This window comes from Sorex fumeus, unplaced genomic scaffold, assembly GCF_029834395.1.
Source record: "Sorex fumeus unplaced genomic scaffold, SorFum_2.1 ptg000011l, whole genome shotgun sequence".
Lineage (NCBI taxonomy): Eukaryota > Metazoa > Chordata > Mammalia > Eulipotyphla > Soricidae > Sorex > Sorex fumeus.
Window position 1 is genome coordinate 5,025,535 of NW_026606068.1, and position 18,933 is coordinate 5,044,467.

Sequence of the window (18,933 nt, forward strand, 5' to 3'; positions counted from 1 at the left end):
CATCTTACAGGGCTGTTATTTAGCCTGGAGTTGTATGTGCCTTTTTTGGTGGGGGCCTTAGCGCCTGTGTGCTACCTGAGAGTGTGTGCCCTATTTAATTTTTAAAACATATTTTGGGGTTCCTTTTTGTTTGGGGGCTACCCTGAGCGATGCTCAGGGGTCACTTCTGGCTCTGCACTCAGGAATTACTCCTGGTGAAGCTCAGGGGACCATATGGGATGCCGGGGATCAAACCTGGACCAGCCATGTGCAAAGTTACGCACCCTACCCACCGTACTATCGCTCCAGCCACACCTCCCCGCTTTTTTTGCTTTTAGGTCAAACCTGGCGGTGCTCGGGGCTTACTACTAGCTCTGTGCTCAGGGATCACGCTTGGCGCAGCTCAGGAGACAGACCACTTTCGGCGTGAGGGATTGAACCCGGGCTGGCGTCCCGCAAGGCAGGCACCTTAAGCCCTGGGCTCTTCCTCTGGTCCCTGCATCATACTTCAATAATCTTAAGACCATTAATGGAGCGCTATGGTTTCTGGAAAAGGCACCCATAGTTAATTGCTAACATAATTTTATTCACTATAAGAAATGATTTCCAAAATCCTGCCACACACACGCTCTCGATCGCGTGCTTGCTTTGAAGATTTCCTGCCTCCCCCACAAGGGCTGCCGTAAAGTGACAGCGGAATAACAGCAGCGAAACAGCGGAGAACTCCGTCTCTCTCACGCTGGCCACTTCCCTGCAAAGTCTCCTCCAGGGCAAGTCTAGCCCTCACTGTCCTCCACAGCTCCCCCCTCGGCCGGCTCGCCTGGAGTTTTCTTCTCATCCCCTGACTTCTTTTTCTTCTTGCTTTTTCGCTCTAGGTTCAATTGCGCGAGCTCTTCACTCTTCTCTGTGATGTACTTTAGCTGTGGAAGAAATAAACGGGAACAGCTGCCTGGCTGTAAAGCCCTTTGCCAGACCGGGAGGCAGGGACCCATGTCCCTGCCTCTCCCAGCCGCTCAGGGGCGCGGCCTGGGTGACATTCCTTCGAGTTAAATGCAGGCTCCAATCTGTCCTGAAGGCAGGAAACCAGACAAAAACCTGCTGGAGGCTGCTCACACAGACGGCTCCCGGCTCAGGGGCATGAGGGCTGACCCTGCAGACGGTGCAAACCCGTGCCTGCCTGCCCCACAGGGACCCAAGGTAAAGGCCCCGAGCATGACACCGACCTCGGGGCCAGGCAAACACTAGTTCCCCGTCCCAGAGCACTGGCCATGCACAGCTTGGGCCGGGGGACAGGATAGGCATTGCCCTGTACTCGGCCTGCCTGGCTCAGGCTCCGGCACGCATATGGTCCCCCAAGCACTGCCAGGAGTGACCCCCAAGCAGAGCTGGGAGTTTTCCCCCGCCCCATGGGTTTGGCTCTAACCGCTCACCCCCTGCAGCCCCCTCCAAAAAAAAGGCTATGACCTGGCACTGGGGAGATAAGAGTGGGCTGAGATCGGGTTAGACCCCCGGCTCTGCACGGTCTCAACAAGCAGGAAGTGACCCCAAGCACTGAGGGTGGCCAAAACACAACAAAGAAAGAAGCAAACAAAAGTGTGTGACTCGGGGCTGGAGAGATAGCACAGCAGGGAGGGTGTTTGCCTTGCACACGGCCGACCCAGGTTCGATTCCCAGCATCCCATATGGTCCCCTGAGCACCACCAGGAGTGATTCCTGAGTGCACGAGCCAGGAGTAATCCCTGAGCATCACCAGGTGTGACCCAAAAAAGCAAAAAAAAAAGTCTAGGGGCTGGAGCGATAGCAGAGCGGGGAGGGCGTTTGCCTTGCACGCGGCCAACCCGAGTTCGATTCCCAGCATCCCATAGGGTCCCCTGAGCACCGCCAGGAGTAACTCCTGAGTGCAGAGCCAGGAGGAACCCCTGTGCATCGCCAGATGTGACCCAAAAAGCAAAAAGCAAAAAAAAAAAAAAAAAAAAAAGTGTGTGACCTGGATGTGCAGACGCAGTGAGAGTGTAAGTGGCCCCGGTCACTGTGACAAGCCAGAAGCCACCACAGCCGGGCAGGGGCTCGGGGACAAGGAGGTGTTGGGGCCTGACCCAGGCCCCACAGGAGAAGCACCCACTCAGCTGAACTCCCTCTGGCCCAGGACAGTCTGGCCTTGGGTTGGAGAGTACAATGGGTGAGGCTCTGGACTTACACAGTCGACCTGCGCCCCACCCCCAGCACCCCACATGGTTCCCTGAGCCTGCCAGGAGCACAGAGCCAGAGGTCAAGCCTGAGTACCCCCAGTATGGCCCAATGCCTTCCCAAGTTGTTTTGGCTTTTCTTTTGGGGGGGGGGGGTATCACACCCGGCAGTACTCATTACTTCTGGCTCTGTACTTAGAAGTGACACATGGCAGTGCTCAGGGGCCCTTATATGCAGGTGCTGAGCACTTGAACCAGAGTCAGCCAGACCTAAGGCAAGAGCCTTAACTCTGTACTATCTCTCCAGACCCTCAAAGTTTTTTGTGGATGAAAGTAAAATCCTTCAAGTGTGACTGTGAGGTTTACACCATATCCCTCAAAGCCCTCAGCATAGGAGGGGAGGCAACCGTAAGGCCTGGAGCGCCTGCCTGGCCAGGGGGACCCTCGCCCCACACGCTCCCCAGCACTGCCAGACAGAGAAGTCAGGGCTGCACTTCGGGTTGCATAGGGGAGAGGGTCAGTGGATCAATGGTCAATGGGTCAGTGTGAAACGTCTCTGTGCAAACGGGCAGGTGCAAAACTAAGACACCTGTTCAATGGATACTGAGCCAGCAGCCCCCACCGGGCACAGCGCATGGAGCAGAGCCCACAAGCGCACCTGTGGCCAGTGCAGTGGCCAGTCCCCGGAGGGTGGAGAGCATTTCCCTGCCAGGATCACCGAGTCAGGAAACCCCAGGTGGCCCGGAGCTGCCGGTGATCACAGCCAGCACCGGGGAGTCCCCAGGGCCGGTCCAGAGCCCTTGAGGCTCCCTGGGAAGGACAGGGCTCATTCTGCTTCCTGCACATCCCGGCCGCACGCACCCATGCTCCTCCCCCAGGAAACCGGGCGCAGGGCCCTGCGGAGAAGCTGAGACCAGAAAGGAGAGCGGATTAGAAACCTGCAGACTGGTTTAGCAAGATGCATCCCGCGGAGGAGATGCCCTGCCTGCAGGGGCGTGCGGAGGGCCCCAGCGCTCACCAGTGGGTTGCTCCTCCTGGCCAACAGCTTCACGTCCTCCGCGTTGATGGTGCTTCTTCTCGCGTGCCTGCAGAAAGGGCAGAAACACTTCACCGAGCGCTCGGCACCACTCCCATCCGCAACCCCACCACGTGCGGGCGAGGGCAGAGGTGCAGCCGCCTCCAGGGGGGTGACCACGCCCACCCAGGGCCGGGCCAATGGCACGGGGAGGTGGGCGGAGCGACCACGCCCACCGAGAGAGCCAAGACCAATGGGACGGGAGGTAGGCAATGGCCACACCCACCCAGAGCCCAGACCAATAAGGCTAGGGGTGGGCAGGGTGACCACGCCCACCCAGGGAGCCGCGACCAATGGAACCGGGGATAGACAGCCCTCTGCCCGCCCCCTCGGAGCTAACAGCCCCCACTACCCCAACAGAGTCTAAGGCGTGCAGGGACTGGCATGGCCAGGAGCTGACGGTCCCAGCTGCCACGCCCACCACGATGTCTAGCTCTGAGCACCTTGGCTGGAGAAGGTCCAGCCCTCCCTCGTGCGGTGCCAGGGTCTGTGCGCTTGCCTCTCGCCCCCACATTCCCGTGCCCCTCTATTTCTGCCCGAAGTAGCCGTGTAGGCGTGAGTTCCGCTCCTCATCGCTGCCCCCAGCAACACCCGCCCGGTGTTCCTCACTTCCTCCACAGCCCAAGTGCTCATCGCACACTCCAAGCGTGAGGTCAACACACAGAGGGCTGGGCTGGAGGGAGCGCTGGGTTCAGGCCCACGTGGTCGGCCAGTTCCATCCCTGGATCCCCCTGTGGTTCCCCCCGCCCCCAGGCCTGCTGGGTGTGGATTTGGATCCAAACAAAGAAATCACAGAAATGACACTTTCTAACAGCCCCTCCCATGGGGTGGAGGGGGAATGGTCTGTCAACCAGGCTAAGAGGGCCCAGGCGGAGCGGAGGAGAGGCCATCGCTGATCCAAGGTGCCCAGGCCAAGTGTCCAGCCTCGAGGGGGCCTCGCCTCTGCCCCAGTACCAGGCTGCTCCTAACGCCTTCCCCAACTGGCCACAGTGGCTCAAAGGGGCTGTGGGGGCTGCTCACCAGACTGCCTCAGTGTTCCCAAGGCCATGATCAGAACATCAGTGCAAAAAGAAGTCACAGCATGTGGTCACCTGACTCAGAAGAGGACTACGAAAAAGGCGAGAGAAATGTCCATCTTGCAAACAACAGTTCTTATTTATCTCAGCTTTGGCCGCCTGTGAAAAGGTTCTATTCTCAGAGCTTAGGGCGTCAGACTGCAAATCGCAGTCTAGCGGTCCATGTGCTCGGCCTCTGGCCAACGCCCTCATGGGGGGTGGTGGGGAGGGCACTCCAGAGAGGGTCAGCCCACCTTCACAAAGACTCGGCACTTCAGACGCTATGGGCAGACAGTCTCAGTCACTCACTCCCATTGCAGGGGTCCTCAATGACGTGCTGCTTTTGCGGGTCATAGAGGAATTAGAAATTGAAGCGGCTTGTTACGTTCACCCTGACTGGCCCCCTTCTGTTTCTCATCAACCACCTCCCTATAGTTTTCCTGCCCTTCACTCCCCCTGGACTTTCACCAGATCATCTATGCTCTAGGGGGAACTGCGAAGCCTGACCCCAATGTCCCGGCCCCTAAGGAAGAGCCGTTTGTTGATTACCCTCCCTTTTCTAGCCTTCAGCAAACCAAAAGAAGTCTCTTGTCCCACATAAAGGCACTTCGAGGGTGATTCAGTTAAGAAAGGAACATAACACTCTGGTAGCTGAACTTCTGGCCCTTGAACTTGAATTAACGGGCTTACCTGCGGTGCCAGATCACTTGACATCCCATTACTCATGGATTTGCTCGAGCGAGTACCAGTAACGTCTCCATTCGTCCCTGTCATGTGCTAGTGTAGACCAATGGTGTCTACTCGTTCTAGGAATATGAAGAGCCTCAAACCATCATTCAGGGTCTTGACAAAGAAGTCTGACCAACTCGTAGGTGCGCGGCCACATGATCTTTTGACGTCCCATGGAATCCAGTTGGTAATGGCTCTAGCCCAGCAGTCTTCCCCAAATCTCATTAGGTGTGCAGCACATCTGAGTTTTGGTGCCTTGGCAAAGGAGACAGCATCCCTGATTCTTGACCGTCGACGGATGTCGGAACTCCGGATTCTTTCTCTCATTTGAGTGAAATGTGATACTCCAAGCATAGCTCTTTTAATTCCTCTTTGGGAGACCCAAATAGTGTTCTCATCCTCTTTTCGCAGGGCTCAGGTCTCTGAGGTGTATGTTAATGCAGGAAGAACAGCGGAAAGAGATGTGCCAGAGCCGGAGGTTTTTCATCCTCTTAGCTATTTGATGCTCTTGAAGGTATTCCAAACTGCTCTCGTCTTCCTGCACAACTCAGGTGCCAGGTCATTCATCATAACTGTTGCATTCAGAGATGTTCATTCCGGAGATGTTCATTCCGTTGACAGCAATGGAAATATCAAGAATGAGACCATTTCTCATAAACAGTGTCTTCGTGAGATTCAGCTGTAGTCCAACCTTTCCACACTCACAGTCGAAGTCGGCCAGCATTTGTGCCACTTGGCTAATGTCTGGTGTTATTAGAACGATGTCATCAGCGAAGCAGAGGTGGTGTAGTTGCCGACCATCTATCTTCACTCCCATTCCTTCCCATTCCAGTCGTCGCATGATGTTCTTGAGGGTGGCACTGAAGAGTTTCGGTGAAATGGTATCACCCTGCCAAACCCCTCTCTTGACATGATCACTTGCTTGTAGAACGGTGAGATCCTGCTAGTGAATCCCTAATCCAGCTCATGGAGGATACTGATGTACCGAGTTTGAACGCCCTGTTTGACTAGGGCTTCGATGACCGCTTCTGTCTCAACAGAATCAAAGGACATCTTTAAATCAATGAACATTAGAATGTGAGAAACCTCAATGAGCTTGGTTATCGTGTGGATATGGTCAATCGTGCTGAATCCTTTTCAGAACCTGGCTTGCTCGCATGGTTGTCCTTCATCTAGTGTTCTGCCAATGCTATTCAGGATGACTCAAGTGAACAGTTTGTAGATGACAAACAACAGGCAGATTGGGAGATAGCTGCCAATGTCGTGGATGTCTCCCTTCTTGTACAGTAGTACAGTCCTGCTGGTTTTCCAATGGGATGGAATCTTGCATTCAGACAGGCAGCATGAAGAGCTGAGCCAGTGTATTCATAAGTACTGACGGCAGGTTCAAGTGTTCAGGTTTGACCTAGTCTGGGCTGGGTGTTGTTCACTTCTTTACCGACGAAATGGCGCATCGGATTTCAGAAGGGAGAACATTGGGAACAACATATCCATCCTGAGGAATTGGGTATATGGGCATGTGGACGCGGCTATCAAAGAGATCTGAGTAGAAGTCATGGATAATCTTCTCCATTGCCCTTCTTGAAGATGTGATAAATCCATCAGAACGTCGGAGGGCAGTTATCTTGGTCTCGTAGTTGGCAAAGGACAGGCAAGCATTGCGAATGCTTTTCCCGGCTTCTGACACATCTGCCAGCACTGCTGCTCTTCTCTCTTTGAGGTCTTCATCACTTCTCTTCACTGCTTTGCAAGCTCGGACGTTCACTTGTGGTTGCCTGAGGCTTGCACCAAGTCACATTGGCGAATGAGCTCAAGAGTTTTCGAAGACAGGCGTCTATTTGTGGCTATCTTTCTCTCAGCGTTCCTCGCACAATCATGGAGGTGCTGAACCAGTTGATCGTATTCTTTGTCAATGTTGTCAATGATGGCATCTTCCCAGTTACCACAATAGTGCCAAAGTTGGTGGTCGTTCTGGGAGTTCTCTTCTTAAACTTTGCAGCCCTTTCTCCCTGCTCCATGAAGTAGAATTCTGCATGAAGGAGACAGAGGTCTGATCCCGTTTGGAATTTTGGGACAACAGCGACATAGGTCAGGCAAAACCGTTAAGTGAATATGATGTGTTAATTTTGTTGTGGAACCATCCACTAGGAGACTCCCATGTCCAACATTTAGATTCGGCCTTCTGGAACTGGTACCATGGATGATCCTGGTCGACATGATGAACTCAGATAGTCTCTCACCCTGTTCGTTCCATTCTAGGCCATGGGTCCCGATGTGGAGTTCTTCGGCTGATCTTTTTGGTCCTATCTTGGCATTAAAATCACCGACAGTGATCTTGTAGAAGGTGTGGTCTTTATAGAATTTCTCCAACTCCATGTAGAACTTCTCAATTTCTCCATCATAATTGGATGTTGATGCGTAGACAACAAAGATAGAAACTGCTGGCAGTGAGCCACATCTATTCAAGTGTAATCGTCCAATTCGGGTTCTTAGGCATTCGAATGAATCAATGCTCATGGCCAAGTTTGTGTTGACAACACCAACACCACCAACACCTCTTTTGTCGCATGTTCCAAGAAATAGTTCTTCTCCAGTGTCGAAAATGGCATGATGTGATTGATGCCTTCTTGTCTCGGTCAGACCAATGATATTGCACTGGATCTTTCACGCTTGTACCATCAGGTCTTCGATGGATGCACCCGATGCCAGTGTACGTGCATTGAAAGTACAGTCATTTTTGTCTTTCTTCATTTTGGCAGCTTAGTTCAGCCTTGAGATTTTATCAGTCTCTTCTTCCTCATCCTTTTTAATACTGCCATATTGGTGGCTCTTTTCAAGGTCAGGGGAATGAGAACCATTGTATTTACTGGTTTTGGTATATCGAATACACCATGGATAGCTTGCCAGGCTCTGCCGTGCAGGCAGGATATTCTTGGTAGCTTGCCAGGCTCTCCGAGAGGGATAGAGGCTTTTAGGCGGTCTCTAATCATTTTTGCAGATTTCCCATGGTTCAAACCATATTTGGACCCCATCAAATATGGTGCAGTAATCCTGGAAGACGGGTATTAAGTGTCTTATGACGTGTTGCGCGGCCACAGGCCGCACGGTCCAGAAAGCGTCCTAGAGTATGGTGGCGGCTGGGTAGTGGATGTAGTGGAGGTCTGCCGATGAGGTATTTATCTGGTACCGGTAGGGTGGGTCTTCTATGTGTGATCCCCGGATCACCAGAGATTGGTGGAAGCAGACAGGGCAGGGTGGGGTAGGGTTTCTGGGTGCCGGATAATGCCCCTAAACTGGTCACAACACTGCAGGGAAAAACTGACAGTAAATCTTACCTCAACCAACCAAGGGCTTCCACCCTCGATGTTTTTCCCGTAAAGGAAATTATCGGGCAGGAAGGGGAGGGTGAGGAAAGGCATGGGGTAGCTCAAAGAGAGAGTATCATGGTTTGGGGTTTAAAACCCTAAAAAAGGGGCTGGAGAGACAGCACAGCGGGTACGGCATTTGCCTTGCACGCGGCCGACCCGTGTTTGATCCCCAGCATCCCATATGGTCCCCTGAGCTCCGCCAGGAGTATTCCTGAGTACAGAGCCAGGAGTAACCCCTATGCATTGCTGGGTGTGACCCAAAAAGGGGAAAAAAAAACCTAAAAGAGTTAAAAGCTGCCGTGACTTAGTATGGCCCTGTGGCCCCCTTCACTCTCTCCATTCTCGAGACCTTAGGAGATTTATGGCTAACTCCTAATGACTGGCATCAGATGGCCAGAGCCACCCCGTCCGGAGATTTTATACTCTGGAAATCTGAATTCTATGAAAACTGCAGGGACACCGCCCGCCGCAACATGGCGGCTAATGGGTAAGGAGTAAATTGGACTCTAGATATGATGGTGGGAAATCAACCTTTTGACTCCAATGAACAACAAAAGACCTACCCACCTGGGTTGTTCACTCAAATTCAGAACACAGGACTCCAGGCCTGACATAGATTGCCTCAAAAGAGCACCATTACCACGTCCCTAGCTAATGTCTGTCAGGGCCCTGATGAGCCTTATTGTGATTTTGTTAGCTGGCTCACTATCACCGTAGTGGCCCAAGTGAAGGAGAAACTGACTTTGTTCTCTGTAGGATAACACTGTTCAGTCCTTCCTGCAAAGCCTCGGGAATAGTTGATAGTTGATAGTTTATTGGACTGAGGAAAAGAGAAAAACTCCTTAAGGAGGTATTTTGCCTGGGGCAGTCAGGAAGGGCTTTCTTATGTTGATTTGGCTGGGTGGAGTGTCAGCCCAGACTAGGGTAGAGTTGAAGACAAGAGTGGAGAGAAAAGGGAGCTGGAGAAAGAGCAGGGCTGAAAGATGGGCCACGGAGAGACTAGCAAGAACATGTGCTTGAGAGAACCTAGGCCCTCCATAACAAAAATTTCTTCTACGGGATGAACTTCCTTGTAATAAACTGCTACAGAGATCAACCGGCCTGGCCCTCGTCTCTTTCTTCGTCTGCCCTTGGCCAACAGCCCTCCCGATCCAGGCCACACACAGCGGCTCTAGGGCGCCGAACGCGGGCACCGTCCAGAGAGCCCACCAACATACAACCTTCAGCGTGCTTAGTTTTTTATAGTTCTCCACCTTGCGTTTGAGAATGCGAACCCCACTTGTCAGGCTGCATTGCGGCCTCGTAAACAAGGAAAAACACTCGCAGATGACATCCACTTGTGCTCCGGCATTGGCACGGCCCATGACACGGGACTGGCCATCGGGGAAGAGCTTAAAGAGGCAGGCATTACTGAGCGCAAGAAATGCTTTAATTGCACACAGGAGGGACATTTTGCCAAACATTGTCCCGAGGCCAAGCAGGAAAAAACGACCTGAACCGCCTGGCCCTTGCCTGCGCTATAGAGGGGTAATCATTGGGTGAATGAATGTCGACCATTGACTGATATACATGGAAATCCCCTGGGAAAAGGACGGTGTCAGGGAAACTTCAAATGGGGCCAGCCCCAGGCCCACGCAATACTAGGAACCCTGGGGAGTCAGGAACCATGTCACAGATCCTTTCTCCCAATCCATTTCTAGCCTCCGCAGTGCCTCCCCCCGGCAGTGCAGGATTGGACATCTGTACCGCCACCTGGACAATATTAACAAATACCACTGGGCCTCAGATTATTGCCACCACTGCCCGCGGCCCCTAACCCCCTCATACCTATGGAATTATCATTGGGTGAGGCAGTTGCCTCTTTAAAGGCCTTCAAGTCATGCCTGGAGTACTTGATAATGATCATTCTGGACAGCTACAAGTGATCGCTATCTCCACTCTCCCGTTTTTTTTGGTTACAGAACCTGGCCAGTGCATTGTCCAGCCGTTGCTTACTCCTTCCTAGCCTACGTACAGTCCCAGTTCAGGAATTACCATGGGCGTTATCAACTCAGAATCCCCGGACATTTTCTGGATTCAAAGACTCACTGAAGATAAAGTACCCTGTAAGTTGACTCTGGGTGGCAGGGAATTTGACAGTCTCTTAGACACAGGGGCAGATGTCAACAATTATCAGGCAAGCAGAATGGCCCTCGAAGTGGCCCCTGACCACATCCCTCACTCATCTCAAAGGAAATTGGGCAGTCTCAAAACCCTTCTCATAGCCCCTCTTTCTTAGCCTGGAAAGACGCTTCTGGACAATCTGGCATGATGCGTCCCTACGTCCTCCCCAAACTCTCAGTAAATTTATGGGGAAGGGACATTTTAAGCCAGATGAACACTTTCATATGTGAACCTGACAGCCCCATAACTCAACAAATGCTGAACAGTGGCTTCGTGCCCGGGGCAGGCTTAGGTAAATACTTGCAAGGAATTACAGAGCCCATAGCTCTCAAACCCAATAACGGAAGGGTCGGGCTTGGAAATTTTTGATAATGGCCAATTCCTGCACCCCATGCAGACAAAATAATCTGGAAATCTGACGAACCAGTATGGGCTGATCAGTGGCCTCTTGTTCACCATAAATTGGTGGTCACAGAACAGTTAGTGCAGGAACAGCTTTCTGCGGGCCATGTAGAGCCCACCACCTCTCCTCGGAACACACCTATTTTTGTAATAAAAAAAAAGAAATCTGGGGGCTGGAGTGATAGCACAGCGGGTAGGGTGTTTGCCTTGCACGCAGCCAACCCAGGTTCAATTCCCAGCATCCCATATGGTCCCCTGAGCACCGCCAGGAGTAATTCCTGAGTGCAGAGCCAGGAGTAACCCCTGTGCGTTGCCGGGTGTGACCCAAAAAGCAAAAAAACAAAAACAAAAAAAAACCAACAACAACAACAACAAAAAAAAAGAAATCTGGCCATTGGAGATTGTTACAGGATTTGAGAGTTATTAATAAGACTGTGGTCATTTTTGGAGCCCTGCAACCGGGCTTGCCCTCCCTGGTAAAGGCAAGGTAAAGGTAAGGTAAAGGCCCTCCCGTTGATCATCGATTTGCTCGAGCGGGCCCAGTAACGTCTCCACTGGAGACTTTGTTGTTACTGTGTCTGGCATATCGAATATGTCACGGGGAACTTGCCCTCCCTGGTAGTCATCCTTAATTCTTTTAAGAAAATTGTCATTGACCTAAAAAATTGCTTTTTTCCCCCATTCCCTTGCATCCGGAAGACCGGAAGACATTTGCTTTTAGCCTTCCTGTAATTAATTCGCAGGACCCATGAAAAGATACCCATGGGATATCTGCCACTTGGCCAAAAGTTTGTCGCCCAAATAATTGATCCCATACGTTTACATTATGTTGCTTATTCCATCCCTTTATTAGAAACCGTTAGTTATCCCAAACCCTCCTCTAATGCAGTTCGCTTGTTGGTGCAAATTCAAGAATTAGAGTTAGAAAGTTTCCCTTTAATATAGGACATCTTAGCGCTCACTCCAGCCTTCCCGGCCCCCTTGCACAAGGAGTGCTCTGGCGGACCAGGCTACTCAATTTGCGGGAACGATCACCGCCACAGGAGTTGAACTGGCCCAACAAGCACACTCGTTGCCCCACCTTAATGCCAATACCTCGCGACAAATGTTCTCAAGTCGCGAACGGGCTAGACAAATCGTTAAACAGTGTTCGGCCTGTGTGACCTCTGCCTACCCCACACCTAGGGGTTAATCCCCGTGGGTTAGTACCGAATGACATTTGGCAGATGGATGTGACTCATGTCTCTGCATCTGGCAAACTGAAGTACCTACATGTCACTGTGGACACCTTTAGCAGATCTATGGTTCGCTACAAGCGGGAGAAACAGGGAAAAAAAAATTCTTGTGCATACCCTTTCCTGCTTAGCTGTCATGGGAAGACCCAAAATCATTAAAACTGATCATGGACCCGGTTATACAGGAAAAGTCTTTCAGGAATTTTGCACCTCTTTGGGAATCACTCACCGAACACGTATCCCTTACAACCCCCAGGGCCAAGGGATTGTGGAAAGAGCACATCTCACTGTAAAAAACATGCTTCACAAATTTAAAAGGGGGCAGCTCTACCCGGTTAAACGAGCACCTCGTAATATCTTAGCACATGTCCTTTTCATTATTAATTTCCTAAACTTGGATTCGCAAGGACGATCCTCGGCAGATAGGCTTTGGCATCCCACCACAAAAGAGCACTAGGCCTCTGCCTTATGGAAAGACCCACTGACTGCCCAATGGAACGGCCCCGACCCTGTACTTATATGGGGACGTGGGTCTGTGTGCCTCTTTGATCTTAGAGAAGGAGCTGCTAGGTGGCTTCCTGAAAGATTAGTGAAGCATTTTAATGATATGCCTGCTTCCAGGGATCCAGAAGGCCCTGAGACCTGTTCTCCTTCATTCCTAGGTGACATCGACAAAGATGGCCGAGAAGAAACCACTGACTCACATTCTGCCATTCCAGCAACTGGCCTTCTTAACCCTGACGTGGCTGGAGATGATCCAAGGACCTAATCCACATGTGTCTCTTAACCTCACCCAAGAATATCCACAGATGAGGACATCGAGAAAATGGAAGTGACCATCTCCCTTCTGCAGGATTCCATGACCTCCCTGGCAGAAATGGTGCTGCAGAATCGGAGAGGTCTTGACTTGCTGCTCCTCCGGCAAGGAGGACTATGTGCTACTCTGAAAGAAGAGTACTGTGTCTACATGGACCACTCGGGGCGGGTTAAGGACTCGATGGCTAAAGTGCGGGAAGGCCTGGAGAAACGCAAGAGATAACGGGACCAGGAACGAAGCTGGTTTCAAACTTGGTTTTCTACTTCCCCTTGGCTAACCACTGTTACCTACCATACTTGGTCCTCTAATCGGGCTCTTACTGCTAATCTCCTTTGGACCATGGGCCTTTCGGCGCCTGACTACTTTCATCAAGCAACAACTGGACTCCTTGCAGGCTTAACCCATACAAGTGCACTACCACTGGCTGTACCTGGCAGATAGTGGATACGGTGAGGACCTTAGTGCTTCACCAGGTTACCTATATATATATGTATTTTTTGCTTTTTGGGTCACACCTGGCGATGCACAGGGGTTACTCCTGGCTCTGCACTCAAGAGTTACTCCTGGCAGTGCTCAGGGGACCATATGGGATGCTGGGAGTCGAACCCGGGTCGGCCGCGTGCAAGGCAAACGTCCTCCCCGCTGTGCTCTCTCTCCAGCCCCTGTACTGACATTCTCGATGTCAGTCAAGTCTCGTGTACTGTGGGTGGATGAAATAGTTTAGAGGACCTTCGAAGACTACGGAGCTGGAGTGGGACGAACAGGACGGGGAGAGGGCGCTGGCCTTGCATTGGTGGACCCAGGTTCGATCCCCAGCACCCCTGTAGGGTCCCCCACGCCCTGCCAGGAGTGATCACTGAGCTCAGACACAGGAGGAAGCCCTGAGCACCACAGGGCATGACCCCCCCAAACAAAAAAGATCTCAGAGCTAATAGTTTTTTTGCTTTTGGGGTCACACCTGGTGGTGCACAGGGGTTACTCCTGGTTCTGTACTAAGGAATTACTCCTGTCAGTGCTCGGGGAACCATATGGGATGCCGGGAATCGAACTCGGGTCAACCTCATGCAAGGCAAACACCCTACCCGCTGTGCTATTGCTCCAGCCTTGAGCTCAGAGCTAAGAGCAAAGAAAATACCCCACTGAAATTGTGTGTCTCTCTAAATTTGGAGCTGATGGGGATCTACATGCATTTCCGTAGACAGGGTGTCACAAAATACTCACTGGGTTCCCAGGGAGCCCAGAAAACACATGGGCCAGTCACCACCACAGGACACTCTTCAGAGACTGCAGAGAGCCCAGGGCAGTTGAGTGGCAGGTCATAAACTCTTGGGGGGGGGCCCACAGAGGCAGCACCGTGACGGTGACCCCTGCGAGCATGGCCTCGGGAGGAAAGGAGGGCCCTGTGGGCATGACTGGAGAAGCCCTACTTCAAAGATGTGCCCACCACCAGGCCTAAGAGTTCTGGGGGCCCAAACTTAACATCTCTCTTTTCTTGTTTTTTAAATTCTTGAGTTGTTTTTTTTTTAAATTCTTAAGCCTCTTCCAGTGATGCTCAGGGGTGTGATTCTGGGGCTCCGGCATGTGACACTTGGGCCCAGCTTTCTGAGCGTCCCCCTGGTCCCTCTGATCTCATTTTCACTACTTGCATTTTAACAGCCATAGTTGAATGTTCTGCTGCCTTTGCCCAGAGCCAACACAGAGAAACAGCAACTCCCACAAAGAAGTCTCCTGGCGTCACGAGCAGGCAGAGGCCCCGGATAACAGCCCCCTTCCCCTGCCCCCACGACACCCAACATGTCACAGGGTCTGCGGACCCCATGAGGCAAAGGAACGTCACTGCTGGCCCCCAAGGACCACCTGGTGACTTCCTTCCTCTGTGCTCCGCCCACCGCCCCAGGTACAGACGGCAGGTGTGTGTTCACAAGAACTGGCAAGGAGAGAAGGGGGTGGGGGGCGCTAGCATGAGCAGTCCAGGAGCCAGCGAGCACTTTCAGCCCCAAAGACATGCACAGTGGTTCTTAGGGACCCAGAGAAAGCCCAGGGGGAATTCACAGGCCCCCTCCTCGGAGACAATGGGGGTTGGGGGGTGGCGGGAGTTTGACTGGCCTGAGCCAGTCACACACACGCCTCCAATTCTCCTCCAGCAATTCTCCTCTTCTTCCAGGTGTTTCCAGCCACCCTCGGAGCCTGCCGCAGCACTGCGCACAGATCATCTGCAAACCAGCCGCAGCCAGTCATGCTCCCCGAGCAGGCAGAGAAGTGCCGCCACCAACGCTGTCATCCGCCTGATGGCGCGTCACAGCCAGCCCTGGTCTGAAGGGCTGTGACTGCCACAGGCAGCTGCTCCACTTCCGCCTCCGCAAACAACTCCCGCCACCCCAAAGGCGCAGGGTCCTGAGGGACGAGCCACCCACCTTGCAAACATTTCCAGGTCTTTGGCAAAATTTTCTGAAAGAGAGAAAAGAGACTTCAGCTCCCGCCCCCTCAGCCAGGTGCGGGCCGGCAGTGGCTAGGCCCTGCGGTGTGCATGGACCCATCCAACAGTGCTCGGTGCCGGGCACAGGACTGCATCCACCACCCACCCTTCCCAGCCCCCACTCCTCACCAGGAGCGGTGGCCATGCCTGTGCTCTCCTTAACCTCAGGTCAGCTATGCCCGCGAGGACCCTGATTTCCTCTGCAGCAAATACCAACGCCACCACGCACTCAGCATGTGAATAAGTTGTCGGTGATGGGAAAACATCATAAAGAAACACTAGGGCCGGGGAGATAAAGCACCTGATGGTCTTGCGGGCAGCGGCCCCACTGGGATCCCCCCACTGGGATCCCGAATTGCTCAGCTCAGCACTCCTTAGCACAGAGCCAGGAAAGGCCCCTGAGCACTGCCAGGTGTGGCCTCAAACAGAGGAATAAAACAAAGTGTAACATTTCAGGGCCCTTAAAGCACCACCCAACCCAGGTGCTGATCCTCCTAAGGCCCCCAGGAAAAGAGCCGCACAGTACAGCAGGGAGGGTACCCACCCTGCACCCAGCATCCCGAAAGGGGCTCAATCCCCCAAGCCCGCCAGGAGTGAGCCCTGAGCACAGCCACGTGTGCCCTCCTCCCGACTTTCCCCCATCAGTCGTCAGGCTCTTGCAGCTGGAGGACGGCAGGCTGGCAAAACCGCTTCTCCGGCCGCTGCCGAGGGAGACCCGCACCCACCACCAGCCCCACCGCAGAGTTTTCTCTGCAGGAAAAGAAGCTCCTGGCTTCCTACCGCACTGCCGAAAGGTCAGCTCCGAGATCGCGGCGATGGTCTGTTTGCTGAACGTCACCTCCTTGTCCGCGGCCACCTCCTCACAAAGCCCACCGACGGTGTAGTGCACGGCCGCCCTCAGCCTCTGCAGGAAATCAGGCACCTATGGCGGGGCGCTCCCACCCCGAAGACCCAGGGGAGGTACCATGTGGCCTGGCTCCTTCCCCTCTTTCTTTTTTTTTGCTTTTTGGATCCACCTGGCAATGCTCAGGGGTTACTCGTGGCTCTTCACTCAGGAATTACTTCTGGCAATACCCAGGGGACCATATAGGATGCCTGGGATCGAACCCAGGTAGGCCACGTGCAAGGCAAACACCCTCCCCACTGTACTACGGCTCCAGTCTCCCTTTTTATCTTTTTCAGTTGCTTTGTTTTGGGGTCACACCCAGCGATGCTCAGGGATCACTCCTGGGCTTGGGGGACCCCACGAGGTGCTGGGGACTGAACCAAGGTCCGTAAGGCAAGCGCCCCCCCATCTTCCACTCTCCCGGGGTGTTAGAGGCCCTCTCCAGCCTCTGACATGAGGACTGGGGCAGGGGTCACCTCCTTACTAAGGCGGTGCCTTAGGTCAAGCCTGTGCTAGCTCGGCTAGTAGGCCAGTGGGGAAGAATTGGACAGGTGCTGGTTCCTGGGTGGTCAAGGGAAGACAGTGAAAACCCGGGGAGCTGCAGGACCCCGCTGGCCCCAGGCCCGCAGTGACAAAGGTCACAGGCAGGGAAGGGCTCACCTGCCTCTCTGATCGGCAGCAGAGGTGACGCCCACCTCTGCCACCCTCCAAACAGGAAAGAAGAGGGACCGCTGGGGCTGGAGCGATAGCACAGCGGGTAGGGCGTTTGCCTTGCAAGGGGCCGACCCGGGTTCGATTCCCAACATCCCATATGGTCCCCTGAGCACCGCCAGGTGTAACTCCTGAGTGCAGAGCCAGGAGTAACCCCTGTGCATTGCGGAGTAACCCCTGTGCATTGCCGGGTGTGACCCAAAAAGAAAAAAAAAATGGGATCGCTGAGCCCCGGGGCATCTCCGTGCTGGAGACGGAGCTGGACGCAGTGTCCCAGGCGAGAAGGAAGGAAAAGTCCAGGGAGATAAGCAAGACACCGCCCGAATCTGGTTTGCATCTTATCAGGGCTCAGGCAGCCAAGGTGTCAGATTGTCAGATAAGCGGCCCAGTGACCCTGGGAAAGGCCCTCCAGGCGGGGCTGGACAGTCAGCCCGGGGCCACTCTGCCTGCAGATGGGCCCGATCTGGACCCAAGCACCTCCGAGAACCGCCCCTGGGCAGAGCCCCGAGCACCCCCGGGGCGCGGGCGCTGCAGGGTGTGGCGCCCCAGGCATGACACGCAGCCCGGGCCCGGGTTCCCCCCGCCCTCCCGCCGCCCCCACGAAAACTCCATCCTCGGAGCATGGCCGGGCCCTCGGCTCCGCGTGTGCGCGGCCCCGGGAGCCGGAGGGCGCGGACGCGGCCCGTGGGAAAGTCCCTCGGCGCGCCGCACCGAGCCGGCACGTGGCAGCCGGCCCCAGCCGCGTCGCTTCCGCCCCGCGTCGCCATGGGAACCGCCTCCCAGCAGCCCTCGCGCGAGCACGGCCGCGCATGCGCAGAGCCTCGGCCGAAGCTCGCCCGGCCCGCCATGGCGCCGGGCAGAGGCCTGGCAGGGCGCGGGGCTGCGACTTCCCCGCTCCAGAAACGAGACCCCGGCCTCCCCGCGCTTAGCCAGGCCCCGGCGCCCCCGTTACCTGCTGATAGGAGAATTGCTGCTGCTCCTCGGCCTCGGCCTCCTCCATCGCGGCGGGCGCGCCGAGGCGGAGACAGGCGGCGGCGCGGCTGCCCCTCGGATCTTCCCGCCGCCGCGGCCGACGACGGGCCGCGCGGGGGGTCAAAGCGCGAAGCGAAGCCCCGCGCGGCCGCGCGCGCGCCTCCTAGCGGCAGGTCTGGGAAGGGCCCCGCTGCCGGCCCGGTGCCGCCTCCAGTCCCGGCGGCGGCGGTGGCGGGGGGCGGGGCGGTTCGTGTCTGTGGCCCCCGGACTAGCGAGGTGCTCGGCGCCTTGGGTCACTGCAAGGAGTGGGTACAAGTAGGGACAAGCGTTGTCACGCTGCACTCTTGCCAGTTGCAGACGACGGCTGTAACGTCCCGGCGCGTTGCGAAAGTCATTGCCCGTTCGCAATGACTCGTCTCAGGGCTGGGGCGTATGTGGGTGCTCGCAGGGTGATTGCCAGCACCGCTGGGCCCTGCAACACTCCCAGAGGCAGGGACGCTGGGTGTTACAGTCACTCACAGCCGGCCCAGTGCCACTGACTCAGGGGCCCCTGAGCACTGCTTGGGGGCTGCCCCCCTCCAATTGGCAAAATGAGTGGTCCTTGCATTGCTGATCATGTGAGGTCATTTGGAAAAAATGATTTGGGGCCGGAGCAATAGCACAGCCGGTAGGGCGTTTGCCTTGCACTCGGCCAACCCAGGTTCAATCCCTGGAATCCCATAAGGTCCCCGCTGAGCACCCCATAAGGTTTCCCGAGCAGCACCGCCAGGAGTGATTCCTGAGTGCAGAGCCAGAAGTAACCCGTGAGCATTGCTGGGTGTGACCCAAAAAGCAACAAGCATAGGGGATATGTGGTGGTGGTGGGGGGTGTTGGAACAT

General features: G+C 54.5%; 1 protein-coding gene across 1 annotated transcript; it reads right to left on the minus strand.

Moving 5' to 3' along the window:
- Positions 1 to 570: 570 nt before the first annotated feature.
- Positions 571 to 18,223, minus strand: CENPS (centromere protein S). The gene is made up of 5 exons (XM_056110996.1): positions 18,035 to 18,223; positions 16,266 to 16,389; positions 15,424 to 15,457; positions 3,184 to 3,250; positions 571 to 899 (listed from the first exon to the last, which is right to left on the minus strand). The coding sequence occupies exons 1-5, from the start codon at positions 18,080 to 18,082 to the stop codon at positions 756 to 758; spliced, it is 417 nt and encodes a 138-aa protein (XP_055966971.1). The 5' UTR covers positions 18,083 to 18,223; the 3' UTR covers positions 571 to 755.
- Positions 18,224 to 18,933: the final 710 nt, after the last annotated feature.

What these genes read in the sequence shown, in the direction of transcription:
- CENPS (XM_056110996.1), bottom strand. Translation starts at nt 18,082, where the DNA reads ATGGAGGAGGCCGAGGCCGAGGAGCAGCAGCAATTCTCCTATCAGCAG. An exon ending in AGCAATTCTCCTATCAGCAG is followed by an intron (nt 16,390 to 18,034) that starts GTAACGGGGGCG and finishes GATTTCCTGCAG; the next exon opens with AGGCTGAGGGCGGCCGTGCA. An exon ending in GCTGACCTTTCGGCAGTGCG is followed by an intron (nt 15,458 to 16,265) that starts GTAGGAAGCCAG and finishes TCTCTCTTTCAG; the next exon opens with AAAATTTTGCCAAAGACCTG.